The sequence below is a fragment of the Motacilla alba genome, chromosome 6, assembly GCF_015832195.1.
Source record: "Motacilla alba alba isolate MOTALB_02 chromosome 6, Motacilla_alba_V1.0_pri, whole genome shotgun sequence".
In the NCBI taxonomy this organism is placed as follows: Eukaryota; Metazoa; Chordata; class Aves; order Passeriformes; family Motacillidae; genus Motacilla; species Motacilla alba.
The window spans coordinates 13,996,787-14,012,263 of NC_052021.1; the positions used below are offsets into that span (position 1 = coordinate 13,996,787).

At 36.1% G+C, this 15,477-nt stretch overlaps 1 protein-coding gene across 1 annotated transcript in view; it reads right to left on the reverse strand.

Annotated features, from left to right (window-relative positions):
- LRMDA (leucine rich melanocyte differentiation associated) overlaps positions 1-15,477 on the reverse strand; it is a 607,167-nt gene that overhangs the window by 247,352 nt on the left and 344,338 nt on the right. Inside the window, exon 4 of the mRNA XM_038140882.1 lies at positions 7,523-7,662. Coding sequence (XP_037996810.1) covers positions 7,523-7,662 — 140 coding nt within the window. The remainder of the gene's footprint in view (positions 1-7,522; positions 7,663-15,477) is intronic.

Here is a 15,477-nt window from a genome sequence, read left to right on the forward strand (position 1 = left end):
TAAATTGTTAACAACTTAACTGACAATAGTCAGTTCTGAAATGCTCAGACAATTTAAATGTGAATCCTCAATCTATGGCTCTCAATTATATTGGTAGAAGAAAAAGAATCACTTCACAAAATAGAACATCTCCTAAGACCATTTTTTTAAACAACAGCCACAGACCTTTGAGAAAGACACATTCTCAGACTCATTCCAGCTTTTCTGGCTGCCCTTCCAGTCCTCCCTGGCATTTTGCTGGCCCTTATCTTTCACTAGAGGAGAAGCTATCCATCTTGCATTACTGGCAGAAAAGCTCTGATGACAACAGATTCTTTCAAATGAAGACATGTACAGAAGGAAACAATATGTCAAGAGTGAAGAAGAGTGAAGCTAAAAATGAGTAAAGACACCCACTAAGTGTAGGGTGAGAAAAGATGAATATTCAGGTGAAGAAAACATCGGTATTAGAAAATCAGCAAATGTTTAATGATGGAATGAAATATGCCATTGAAAAGCAGGCTGCAACAAAAATGACAACAGAATAAGACAGCACTGTCATCTATGCTGACTTTGGATCACAGCCCTAATGTCAGTCTCTCAATCATTTCAAAAGAGCTTAAAATTATAATAGCATTCCTTGATACAAATGTATTTTTGTATTTTTAAGCCATCCTGACTGCATTTCAAAAAACAGAATTAGCACTAGTACTTGTCAATTCCAGAAACAAAACCAAAAAACCCTACCCACTCAAATTAAACAGCAAACTACTCCACAAGTCACACTTAGGGGTTGCTTCCTTTTTTCAAACTTGCACTCCTTAAGCAGAACAAATACTAAAAAGTAGGTACTATAAATAGTATCCCACAGGTAGAAGGAAGGTGCAATGAATTATTTTAAAAGGGGATTCAAAATGCAATCTCATTTATTAATATTATTTTTACAAAACGCGGGATAAAAGGTAATGCTGTTTGAAAATAATGCAATACATTCATATTAAATGGCTGAAGAAAAATAGCAAGCTTCCTGGATCTATTTTAGCTAGAAATATGAAGATGCAGCTTCAATCTAAATGTAACACAAGTTTGCCATAAAAAATACAGGAAAGGATTACCAAAGCCTGGGAATGAACACTCTACAATATCATTTCAACCCTTGTAAATTTAATCCAGGGTTATTTGTTGCACAAAATCTCTTTACTGTGATGTATGACTTAGTTACTAAGGTTATCACAGCAGTATCCTAAAGTTGCATAGTACATAAAACATTTCGGTTAACAATGCGGGGAGGTTAACTCCCACAGATAACCTACTATCAGAGGGTTAGACCAGATGACATGCCTCTGTCAGCTCTCAGGAGCTATTGATGGTTCAATCAGTTTGTTTTGAAGGTAAAGTACAACAAAAGGGCACTAAACTTATTCAAACTGTCAACAGGGACTATGGAATGTTGCTTGCAGGTAAGTAATTTTGGGTGTTTTAAGACTATTATCAAACACCAATGGCTGCAGAAAAAGACAGCTACTAATAACACAGAACACAGCCATCATAAAATACTTTATGGCAGGCACTGGGACCCATAAATTGCATGACACATTGCACCTGTTTCAGACTTGTAAAATCACTAGTTAAAAGCATACTGGTTAATGAAGAAAGATCCATCTAGATTCTACATTTAGTTATTTAGATTAGAAGTTGGGGGGGAGGACCTCCCTATTCCCTCTCCCCCTTTCTTTTTCTTAATAATTTTAAAACTTAGCACTGCTCCATGTGTTCTGAAACTGCTGTTACTGGGTTTTAACACCTCTGTTGTGGTGTGAAAAAAGGTTATTATTTTCAGTGATGAGGATAAAGGTGAGATTCAAAGAGAGAAAAGTAAAAATTAGACACACCAGGAAGGTGCTTACAGATCCACTTATCATTGCCTGTAAAGTGATCATCTGCTTCCCAATGGATTAAAGAAATTATTTATTTAAGTAAAGTTGCACCTTCTTTTCTTCAGATTCATCTCCCCCACCTTGTCTCTTGGCATGGGTGCCATGAGTCTCATGTATTCATCATACTGACAGGACCACTCAGATATGGAAAAAGACCACAAAATGTTAAATTTCTTGTTATTTCCATCTTAGTTTAGTAAAAATGACAAGATTAACAATTCATTTACCAATTTTGTATGGGCTGCATGCAATAAGCATCATTTTAAGACTTTTCATACAGACCTGCCAGGATATTGGAAGAAAAGGCATATTTGCAAACTCTTCCAGTGAACATTTAGTGAAAGATTATTGTAAGAACTAGATTCTGTACAGTATTCCAGTTTGTACTATAATTAACAAAAACTGGAACATAAATCTATACTATATGCATCAATATTTAATTTTAAAATAAAAAAAAATCTGCTGTGAAAGATTGAGGAATATTTGCCCACAAGAATCCAGCTCTACCTGAATCATACCTGCAACATGCTCTGTTTCAGAAAGCATTTACTTTCATTTTTCTATTTTCTGTGCTATTAAATTTCCTTTCCTTAACAATCACAGAACATAAATAATATGCCTACTTCAAACTTTGAAGGACTGATTATGTTCTCAGTTACATTATTACAAACTAGAAAAAATAAGTAATCTGAAGTTGGCTAAGTTAGATCAGCATTTAAATGGGGAAAGAAAAAAAAGAAATCAGAAGAATTGAGACATGTTTGTGACAGCGAACTGGTGTCATAAACACTAGGTTCTGTGACTGTTTCTTCTGCACCCCCAAAAAACTTGCCCTTCTACCCCCAAACAGCATAGAGCTGGCAACACACAGATAAGGAAGACAGGTCATTAACTTAAACCAGCATCTTCCAGAAGAGAGGGCAGGATGCTGGCATGAGGTATCATGAGGTTAGAGGATCACAAAAGACTTTGGGCAGCCTTGGCACTGTTTGGTGATGACCATGTAATTCTGAGGGGCTTGTAAGTCACGTAGAAATCCACAGCACCTCCCAATATTTTAACACACTCTGCTCTTCTTCAGTGTAGCAAGCGACTGTGTGAATTAGAAAAATCTTTCTCTATTTATGTAACAGTAATTATAGTTTTGCCTTGATTTACTGTGTTAGTACAGACAAATGGGATACTATGGACTTCAATTTATTTGGCTGAAAAAACCATGGTAATTGTTCTTGCTCATGAACCCTCCCGGTGGCTAGTCTGAGATGGACCTTGTGTGGCCATTTGATGTCTTTCAAGCACACTTTTCCTTCCAGGTACTCGTGAAATGACAAAGCTTCACTCAAACAGTGGAGTAGCACAGGTTCATAGCTTGTACAGATGTAAGGGAATACCTTAATAATCTAATTAAATTCATGGAGAACATATACAGAATGACCACAGACTTCAATCCCTCCTGCTTAAAGAGAGCCTCAACAGTAAATTCACTGGTACTCATCATCATAGATTAGCATTATTTTCATTATGGAGTGAGGACTCCTAGCCTGCTACTGCTTACTGAACATATATATTTATATCACCATCCAAACATAAGACTATTTAAAATAGAAAAGCAAATCCTGTAGCAATGTTTTTAAAAAAATAAATAAAAAAACCCACAATAAAACAAAACAAAAGTGCAAGAACATTGAAAATGCTAGAAGACCCATAATTTCTCACAATCAAAACTGTGGGATGGGAATAGCTGATTTAGCTGGAAAAGTTAATCCATACAAAACACATGCACTTCCTTTCTTGCTGTTATATCTTAAGAGGACTTCATAAGGTTATCATCATTAGCTCCCCCAGCCAAAGATAGCATATCTAGTACATGTACTTTTAAGCTAATTTAAAATAAACTCCGGCATTTGTTTCCACTTGCCCTTGTTTCCATGTCAACAGCATTTAATGAATGCATCATTCCAGGAAATGTCAATAAGGAGCAAATAAGAATGAACAAGCACTGAAAACTTCACACATGGCATGAATTCTTCACAATCATATCGCTTTAATGAAAATAGGTGAGGTCACCTGCAGAATTCACAAATGCTTTGTAATACATTGTGACCCAGATGATTTTTCACAGTTCAGTAACACCACGTTTGAAGTTTTCTCTGCAAACAATACACCCACAGGATTGACCAACTGTGAGTACAACAGAAGCAACCAGCAATTACTGTGTTGACTTCTGCTACTTTGATCTCTGGGTCATGACCTTTGTTTTCCTGCAATCTTCAAAGCAGAGATTGGAGACTCGGTTATTTTAGAGGACACGGTTTTGCAAGCTATTTTTCTGTGTTTCTTGCTTCCTATTGTAGCCAACAGCTTTCAAATTTTCCTATCACCATTACACACTAGATATTCTGCTTTCTCTTGCCCTCACCACCAAAATATACCTTTACAAAATATTAACCCACATATAGAAAGCTTCAAAAATAAGATAAATAGAAATTAAAGATTATTTTTAATAGTAAGAAACTAAAGCCATTTTAACAATGATGGCAAAAAAACTGAGTCTTTAAGATGAACCAAGCAAGTTTGCTTATAAAAATATCACAGAAGGGAACTTTGCATTTTCTTTTTCTGTCCAAGCAAAAATTCCAATAACCCAGAGATTTTTTTCATCAGTTTGTTTTCCTACACATTTGATATGTTAGAAGGAATAGCAGGGATGGCAAAAAACCCCACTTTTCTTCTTCCCTAAAAAAAATCTCATACAAAAGTTGCTGAGGTTTTTAAGATAAAAAATAACTACTTTGAGAAAAAAAAATAGTGTTTCAGTATAAAATGTACTTTTAATGAAAGACTAGGAAAGAGGTCTAGTAATGAAATGATAGAAATGGTATACCAATGGATCACCTGAAGAACCAGATCATCATTTCTTAACCAAAAGCATACTTTTGTATATTTTTCCAAGTATTTTTGAAAAAGCCTAATTATTTTAAAAGTAAATAATATTACTTTTAACCTCTGTTTTTATGATCATTGTGAATTACTGGACCTTGAATTTAAAAAAAAAAAAAATTCCACATTTTTTAACATTAAGATTTTGGGGGTTAACAGATCTTTTCAGTTTATTGGAATTAGAAGATTAAGTAAAGCTTTGGTTTCTAGCACCTTTCTCTTTCAGGTTGAGGAATTAAATAGCCTGAACTCTAATTGAATTCAGTAGGAACAAAATTAAAGCTCAATGAGAAATGAACCTCTGGTTCCAATGGTCACTGCAAAAATTTACAAAAAGAAGTTCCCATTCAGAGCAAAGCAAAGCTAGTTGAAGTTATGGAGAAGCACAACATTTGCATAATTCAAATTTTTACATAATTCAACTTCACATGAATGTAATCTTTTGATGGTTTCTGACAAATTTCTAAAAAAAATCTTAGGGGGAAAAAAGCTATTTCAAACCATTAAAAATGCTGAAACTGGAAGACAAAAGTTGCATTCAAGATGCTGCAGAATGCGTATTGAAAACTCAGAATTAGCTACTCAGAGCAAAATTAGAAGAGTACTTGTAATCAGTTCCATCATGTAGGTGATATATATTCCCCTGAAGATAGGCAGATAGATCGACTGATTGATCCATGGGTTTGGGTTTTGAATCTAATGCTGTCTAGCAAATACATTTCATATAATACAACAAATATTAATGGAAAATGATCAGGAAGCTCTCATTATAGCAATAGAACCATAAATCATTCAACTAATTAGAAGCCCATTCTTCTTTCTTAAAATTACTTCAATCAACCTAGTTTATATGGAAAAAAAACCACCCAGGATTTGGAAAAATTAAGAGGAAAGAAAATGGAAGCAATGTTGCAGTTTCAAACAAATATATAAATAGAATCCCTTCACACTTTGACATAGTGGTTTACCATGATGTGACCTAAAACTACCTTGACCTCTCTGAAATCAACATTTTTGCATTGAAATGGAACAAGGGACGTGCTTGTTTTGATGTATGGCTCTGTGACATATTATAAATATTACATCACATAACCACAGAGGATGTCAATCAATAAGGAATTTTTTCAGAGAGCACTAAATGAACCATGGGTTCCTGCCTCTGAATGGCTCCTTTAACATACTACTTTTGCTTAAATGATTAATAGGAGACATATTGTCAGAAAACATACTTAAAGTGAAAAACAGTAAACTGTAGAAATATCATTCATTTTTTAAGCAATTTTCTAGAGCACATGTCACATAAATTTACATAGAGACAGCACTATTATAGTCTTGTAAGCTGGATAGTAGGCATACCTTCCACTTAAGTGGGAAAGCAATGGGAAAATACTTTATTAAACCTAGGCTGCTCTACTCCATGAAAACCAAAATGCTAAGCTGGATTCAAAAGTGGACTCATTAAAAGGTGAAAGTGTGACAACCTAAAAATCCATCTCAAAAATTTAAAACAAACAAACATATAAACAACAGTTGTGCTGTTGTTTAACCTTCACCATTTCTGAATGCAACAAATTCAAGCCCATAAATTCCCCAGAAAAATGCTTTTAGTCTCCTCAACTTGGTATTGTTTTATCCTAACTCCTAGAGCACAGTTTGGATTACCTGAAGATATGATCAGAGTTTATTATATAACTCTGAATATTGCGTATGATCCTAACAAAAAGCAAGCTCAGGCTCTGCAAGGCAAGGTGATCAGCACTGCATGGCTCCGACTCGCCTCCAAATGCCCTTTGGAGCTAATGTGAAAAGTGCCAGCACACAAGGACTGAAATAATGCCTCAGGTGGTAGCAAGGAAAAATACATCTACTGTCTCTTTTTTCCTGCATAATCAATGTCTCACCTGTCTTAAGGTTTAGCTCTGAAAATTACATCACTTACCAGACATTCCATAAGTTATGGATCTATATTCATAACCATCATCAGTTACGAGTATTTCTGGCTTTTTTAAAATAATCCTTACAACTTCTAGCAACATTTCAGTTGGACTTATAGTATTTCATCAAGTCTTCATATTAAATTTCAGATGACCTCTTGTGTAATCTAGCTTACTGACATTACATTATAAAGATAGTTTGGGGTTTTTTTACTAGAATGTAACTGCTCTGAGTGAAGCAGTACAATATAGGACGAGTCATTTATTCTGTGTTAATAGTGCCTTGATAACTACAGTAGAAGCAACTTAGCACCATATCAAACATGAGCAGAATACAAGGCAAGTGGCTATCTCAGTGATTTTTTTTTTTCTTTTTTTATTGCCTTTCACCCTTAGTGTATGCAAACCTCGCCTTATCTTTGCTTTAAAGAAGGAAATGCCTTGAGAGTAGGGGTGTATGAACACTCACATTCAGGAAATCCTGTGCACACCTGCTCAACTCAGACATGTGCCATACAGCACTGAAATGTCTCTTGAAACAGGGTTCCTGAGCATGATCTCACTGAAATGGGGGGCTACTCAAATTTCCAGGTGTTTCATGACAAAATGTTACAATGTTTTCAGAATAAGTAGATGCTTGGTTGAGACTCTGGGTTGATTTTAGTTTAGTATTTTTCCAGTAGTAAAACAAAACTTTCATGCTTTATCACATCTACAAATGAAAACACTAACCTGTATCTCTGGTAGTCATCTTCATCCTTTTCTTTGCAGACCAGTTCATTTGGGCAAGCAATGTTTCCAAGCAAACTGAGATACTGTAGTGAGGGCACAACTTCAGCCAAATGGTCCAAAAGGCTTTCTAATTCTGTTATGTGTCAAAGGTAGTGGGTTAAGGCAATGACATTAATGAAAAAAGCATTTGGAGTTGCATCACTGCTGATTTAAACATACATTTCAATAACTGACAATCAAATTTAGTATGGCATTCAGGAAAATGTCACATTAATTGTTCCAAGGGCAAACAGGGATAAACTTCAGTCAGTTTTTTGGCATGGAATGAAAGAATTGGGCTGTTTTGTCATTCTTTTCTCCGCCTTTCTTTCCTAGGTGGTTCACTACAAAACATTAAAACTTTGACAAAATGATGGATGCTGTGTGGTAAAATGGCTAGCAATTGCTGGAGCCATGAAACTTTTCCAGCATGGAAACAAACAGTTAGTTTCACAGCACATTCATCACTAATATATTCAGTCCACTGGAAAATGAGTTTAAAAAAAAAAAAGAAAAAGAAAAAAGTCAAACCACAACAACCCAGGTTCACTCCCAGCATATAAACGCTTTGAGTGTCACAGCAACACATTTGTAACTACTCAATTAGGATATGCCAATTAATGCTTTACTAAGTGCAACTTAAAGACTTCGGTGCTACAAATGCTTTATATATGAAGTTTTAAAGTCTTGTAAAGCATAAAATTTTTCATTAAAAGAGCCTTATGTTTTGATGTTCATGAGGCTTTTTAACTTAACTATATTTCTGGGAACATAAATAAGAAGGGTACACCTTCATTATTGCAAACCTGAATAAAACAAACAAGCAAACAAAGGTTAAACTGTCATTAACCACTGCAGTACTGGAAATCACATGTTAGGAATAAGCCTAACAACAATATTTAACCCTTCGCACCTCAATTTTTTAATTGATCAAATAATTATTTTGTTGTTACGGCCTAGTAAGACAATTTCTAAAACTTGAAATACACATTCTAATTTACTTCAATTTACATACAAAGATATTGGTGTGATTGCCAAAAATTATGCCATGCATGTGTGTGTCAAAAGTTTCCAATATTTAGAAGTCAACTGACTTAAACAAGAGTAATGATTATTCAAAACCATTAAAGGATATTTCATTGCTCTGTTTTTATTCCCTCCTGCTGTTAGAGACAAACTATTGTTTTAAATCCTCAGTTCACTTTTGTTGCTATTATTTATACTTGATTTATGTGTTTCTGTTATCTTTGTTATTTTCAGCTGATGGAATTTACTTTATTTCTTCACCCCAATATCTTAAGGGCAACAGAAGCAATACAGAAGGGAGGAAACAGCTTCATTGTTAAAAATGTGGTCTGCATTTTGTAAGCCTGAAATTTTAGTTTATTTCCAAACACACATGAAGATCATGCCAACAATTACTAATTCTAATATACTAAAATCAATGTATTTACACTTATAGTCAGTGTTCTGTTCCATAAAATCTAAGGAGTCATACTCAAATATTTTGTATGAGTGAGGAAAATGAGGGTCTGAAATAAGATCTACTAATTAATTGAAAAGATAGGAATGCTAACCTTTATTTTGGCTAAGCCACGTTATAGAATGCTTTATACCAGTAATTAATCTACCAAACCCCAAGAAAAAAATTATCTTTTTGTAGCACCATATGATTTGTTAGCTAGGATGAATTACCAATCCAAACTTGTTGCTCATTTTCATACCTGGACCTTAAGCTCACACATAAACTTTTTCATGGCTCTTTCAGGAAGTATGTGACTGTGATGGGAAACTCACAAACTGTTTTTCCACACATGTTCAAGTGTGGAAAAGGCTTTTTAAAAGTTTCCGAAGGCTGTTAGAGAAGTGCTTGAACCTGGCACCCTCCCTCAGCCAGGAGCAACACTTAATTTCTCCCAGGATTGCTTAAGTCACAAAAAGGCTCCCTGAGAGAAATAGTTTATTATTACAAAAGACAGTTATTGCCATAACAGCAATCACACACAGGAGGTTAGCTATTGCAAGGCTTTGATTGCATCTCATAATTTCCTATCAAAAGGGAAAAAAACCCCCATAAAAATAACACCCTAACAACAAAAAAATAACAAGTCATTCAAAATTTTTGCTACTATTATGAAGTAAACATGTAGGACTTTTGCTTCTCAGTTCAGCAGAGCTATTTCTTGTGTAAAAGCTGTTCTGCCCAGAAGTTTTCTGAATGTGGAGCATAACATGTATTCTAACTCCCACCAGAACAAGCAGCCGTCAAGGCAAATAGCAAAATGTATTTAGAAATGCAATGCAGAGCAGCGTCAGCTTAGATATGCACTAAGTGTAAGACTACACCTCAAAAGCCTATGGAAAGCAAAAGAGAGTCACCACATTCACCAAGAATTTCAGGTAAATAACAGGAGGTGATAACCTGCATTTCAAAAATCTACATCTCCCAAATTTGGAAGTTAGTGTCTAGATTCTAATATCTCATATCTAAACCCTGAGCATTTATTTTCAGATGCAAAAACACCCCCTAAAATGTATCTCATGCAAGAGAATTAGCAGTTACATCATAAATAAAATAATTAATTTTTCTGTTTTTTAGGACTTCAATATCTTTTCTTATCCCTCTGAAAAACAAAATGCAAAGTACAGATTGATTTTCCAAGAAGCCCCATTCACCTAACACCACAGTTATTTTTTACAAAGCATGTAAAAAAATACATCCTGTCAAAATTCTCATTATTAAGTATTTCTCAGAGATGACTCATAAGTCATGGTGCACTTCTAGTGCGGTGTTTAGTTAATTAGCATGTCAAATACTTATTTAAATCACAATACTGCAACGATATGATGACACCAAAAGCATTATGTCTTTCTGAAACAATGTTAGGAAAATATGGAGAGAGAAAATCAAAGCAAACCTGAAATTTTATTGCCAGCTTCCTTTTTATGGTTTATTGTTCCAGTCCAGGCAGTACCATATTGGTGCAATCAGAGCCAAAGAACTGCAAAACCCTGCTGTGCCACTTCTAAGACCAATTTCAGCTCCATTCTCTCCAAAAAGAAAACCCACAATTAAATCCATGGACAGTGCTAGTGAAAACGTATTTATTTATTTAGAGCTCTGTAAAAACAGCTCTGGACTGATCTGTCTAACGTGAGTGTCACTGATCACCAGGTGAATATGTAACAGTGATGCCAACACTTACACTATAGTCTACTGCTTGAAAGATGGTTTTAAAGTACTGCTGTTGTGATAATTAAAAAGCCCAATTCAAGTGCCATCACCACCAATCTATTAGTGCCTCTCTTTCTAACAGACATCAAACAAAAGAAAAACTGTAACAATTAACATTTTAAAATCATCAGCTCTACAGCTCAAAAGCTATAATATTCTCAGGAATTATACAACAATGGTTCCCTCCAAAAATCTAACTTGGTCTTCAGAAACAATTAACACTGGAAACACACTGGACGTACTTTAAAATTTCTTCCAAAGGACCGCACTTATTTTTTGCACTATTTCTATTTTTTAATTAGGGAAACATCTAAAAGAACTGGGTATCTCCCACAGATGAACTTTTTAAAGCCCCTTCAGACTGTTACAATGTGCATGCATATTTAGACTGCTCACAAGCAGACATACGCACAAGCATATGATACCTCATCACCAAATTTTCTGTTCAGAAAGATAAATGATGCCAGAAACACAGAGACAGTAGTTACAGATTTATTTGGAATATTACGCTATTATGATCGGTCCAGTTTAGCTGTAGAGCAATACAATTTCTTTCAAGTTTCATGGAACCAAAAATATCCTACAAATAGGCACGTTCTGACTTGCCTGTTTTCACCCTCTCTCTCATACTCAATACCACTGCTTTTGAGGTTCTCTGGAAGGCAGAAAGAACAAGAAAAGCCCAAAGCAAATGATCTGTCTTCTTTCTCTGGCTAGCAATTAACTGTCTGTGCAAGCTTGTAGCATTTTCATTTGTTTATTTTGTAGAAAATCTACAGGCTACAAAGCCTGGACAAAATTCTAGTGGTTAGCGAGGACTACGTCCCCTTTTAAACCATTCAAAGATTAGCTCCCAGGGAATATCACATTTGCACAAGGACAAAGTTGTGAACTCTGAGTGGGTAGTGCCACTTGACTTAGTCAATTTCAGGAGAACCTCACAAGCAGGGACAGTCATTTTGATACTAAGCTGTGTCTTTGGACAGCAAGCATAGCCAAAGACTATTCTGTTACTCTTCTAAGATGTTGAGTGGATTCACACAGAAGCTATTTCATGATGTCTCATGAGTTCCTCTATTCCAGACTTCTGTGTTCTTCTGTGTTCTCTATCTGTGTCTTTTCTGCACATTTCCAGAACAGAGACCGTGCATGAACCCTTTATGGAGAGTAATATAAGGGTCAGTTGCTTTAGGTACTGAGCACTAATGCTGGCCACCCCCAAGCACCACAGCGTTTCCTCCTTCCTTACCAGCATTATTAGTATAACCATATCCACACTTGTTCTCGGGAAAAACTGCAGGTCAAATCCATGCAGAAACATAATCTATGCTAAGTTTCTAAATTAATTTATTCTGTCTAAAAAAACTTAGACATTTCCTATCTCACCATACAATTACTTTTTACATACAGTTTGACATATGCAAGAGAATTTGGGACTTCTTTCTGTTAACTTTTTGTCTACTAGCAATTTTTTTTACTAGTCACACACTCAAATACAGAAAAGTAACCACTCCTGTTCTCTCTCACAGTTGCTCTACTATTATCTTTCAAAAAGTCATTGCACTTCCCCAAAAGCATTGCAGGAGAACTTTCCATGTTAATGAACTTCATTGACTACAGCCTTTGGAAGTTCTTGGAAGCAAGCTAACACAGTAAAGAGCAGTAAGCAAAAATTCAAAGTATTTCTGAAATACATACATGAGAATATCAGGAATGTCATGCAGAATTCCAGATCATTACATAGAAAGTCCCAAAACTGTCATTCAAAAGTTTTCTGCCAACTAATCATCTGTCATGCAGTTGCTGCAATCAATCTGACACTAAACCGCTGAATAACACTTCTACTAGAGTCATAAATGAGCAAGGTACCTATATTTATTCCCAGCTGAAACATTTGCTTCAATTAAATTTATCACAAACATGATGTAGCAATCACAAGCTGTTCCACACACTAATAGCCTTGAATCAGAAGTTACCAATTCTCCACTGAATGTAGTATGAAAAGATCTTTGCCACCTGAACGCTTTTCCATTAGAATGTGCTAGGTCTTCAAGGTTGGATAACCACAGAAATAGCTTGCAATATGCAAGTATACATCTCCCTCCTCTCTGTGTGCAATAGGATGTCACACACAGTCATTCGTACACCACATTCTGGCTTGAACCCTATCTGGTAGCGAGATAGGACCTCGAGATAAGGCCTTGCTCACTGACTTTGAAACCACTTTGCTCAAGAAGAAAAAGGTGCAGAGTGGATGGTAATTAACTAAGTCCATATACCTCATGGAGAGCTTCCTGCATACTGAATATATGGGGAAAAAAAAAATCCCATTCTGCCTAGTGGAGCAGCATTAGTTTTCTTTATGTAGCTGGAGTTGCCAGTGCTTTTGAAGGCATTTTAGAATCCCCACGGTTCCAAGGCTGCAGATTTGAAGACCACATTTCAATGTTATTAAGTAACAAAGCACCACAAAGACAAAAATAAAGTAGCAGATCACAATTTTTAAAAAAGTTCTGATATCTGCAGCTCAACTCCTGCAAGTACTGCTGCATAAGGCATCACCTGGACTGTGGACTACTTCTCTCTTCCATAGATGCATGGAAGGTGCATGGAAGACTACTTCTCTATTCCATGATGGCATTCACACAACTTAATTTTTACTTCTGAAAAAGAATCTAGAAAAATCTTTTCTAGAAGAAAGATTCTTGACTCACTAGGTACAGAAAGTCTCTAACAAGCCACACAGATTTCACTAAATCCAGTTGTGGTGTGGAAAACTCAGAAGCCTATGCAGGAAGCGTTCTGTACCACTTCAGTTGTCTGTTTAGAGGGAATGGAGAACCATGCATAATAGGAGACAATTTATATCATTAAAGTATTCACTCAATCTAAACATCAAATCTTCAGCAGTTAATATAATGAGATTCTGGTCAGACTGGGACTTCTGTGTCTTTGGGCACTTGAGGACAATTTAGGAACAAGCACAGAGGCAAAATAAATTACAATCTATAGTTTTGGGGATAAGCAAATCTGCAAATATTAGAGATTATTATGAGACCTGTGTGAAGGCAAATTATTCCAGAAGTACTTACTGGTATGTTGTTCAGTTGCAATACTTACCACATGCTGCTTTCAAAGACTCAACAACATGGAATACCTAAATCTGAATCAGCTCCTCTTGCCATAAGAAATATACATGCCATTATGGACGTTCTGTCTGGTTCAAGATTTCCCATGGTATGCAATATTTGTTTTTTTTCCCTAAACCATTCAAAGCATAGACATAGATCCAATTATAAAACCACAGAATATGCCAGTTTGAAGGTACCCACCAGGATGACTAAATTGAACTCCTGACCCTGCACAGGACATCCCCAAGAGTCACACCCTGCATCTGAGAGCACTGACCAATTGCTCTGTGAGCTCTGTTAGCCTTGGTGCTGTGACCACTGCCCTGGGGAGATGTTCCAGTGCCCAACCACCCTCTGGTGAAGAGCCATTTCCAACTTAAACTTTGCCTGACTCAGCTTCAGGCCATTCCCTCGGGCCCTGCCACTGTCACCACAGAGCAGAGATCAGTGCCTGCCCCTCTTCTTCCCCTCATGAGGAAGTTGTAACTGCAGTGAGGTCTGCCCTCAGTCTCTCTTGTCCAGGCTGAACAGACCAAGGGACCTGAGCTGCCATTCAGCTTCCTCTCAAACCCTTCACCATCATGGCCCTCCTCCCCGCGTGCTACATTTACATTCAGCACCTTTTTCTCAAGAAATTTTAGTACCAGCTCCTCAAAAGTATATAGAATGTATGTTAAATGCATGACCAACTTACTGGACTAAGTAGAGAAATGGAGTTTTACTACAAAGAATCACAGATCTGGTTCATTATCAGACTTGTCTGTTTGGAAATGAGGCAGTGAACAGCTTCTGATTTTCAGCATACAGGCATGTGTGTATATATACATATATTTGACAAACTATCTTTTGATAGTTTGTCAATTTTTGAAGCTGCCCATTTGAGTAGTTTTGACAAATATAAAGATTGAAATGTAAAGGAAATTGAAAAGTCCAAACTATATTGTTCCATACTGGTCAAGATCAGCACAGTGAGAAGGCACAAATCCTCACACTGCTCCAACACCCACAGAGAAATAAATCTATTTAGATGTTTCCTGATTCGTAGTATCTAGTCAACACACTTAAAAGGAGAAATGAGGCTTCCCATTACAAGAATAGAGACTGCAGTCCCCCTCCAAAAGGAACTTCCCATCTACCCCCATCCATCCTAATTTGCACTGCTTTCTGCTGTCCCCTGTGTGTGAGAAAGAAACTAAGATATGTTTCCCAAAGTAAATCAGACTTTTTAAAAAATAACCATACTATATACACAAAATAAAGCATAATCCAAAACAGCACAGTGTTGATGACACTCCTTTAGGTATTTCCTAAATGCCTGCATTTTAAAAGATTTGAACAGATTATACATTACAGAAAAGTTGAGCAATAACAGACTTTTTTGATTGTAATATTTTAATTTGCTTCTTCCACTTGTAGCAGAAAAATAAGTAGTGGCCTGACTGTAACTGAAATAGGCAACCAGAAGAAAAAAATACCAGGTGATTGTTCTTAGTCTTTGCCTGATTTAGAGATAAGCTTTCACATTTGTACAGTATCCAGACATTATGTTA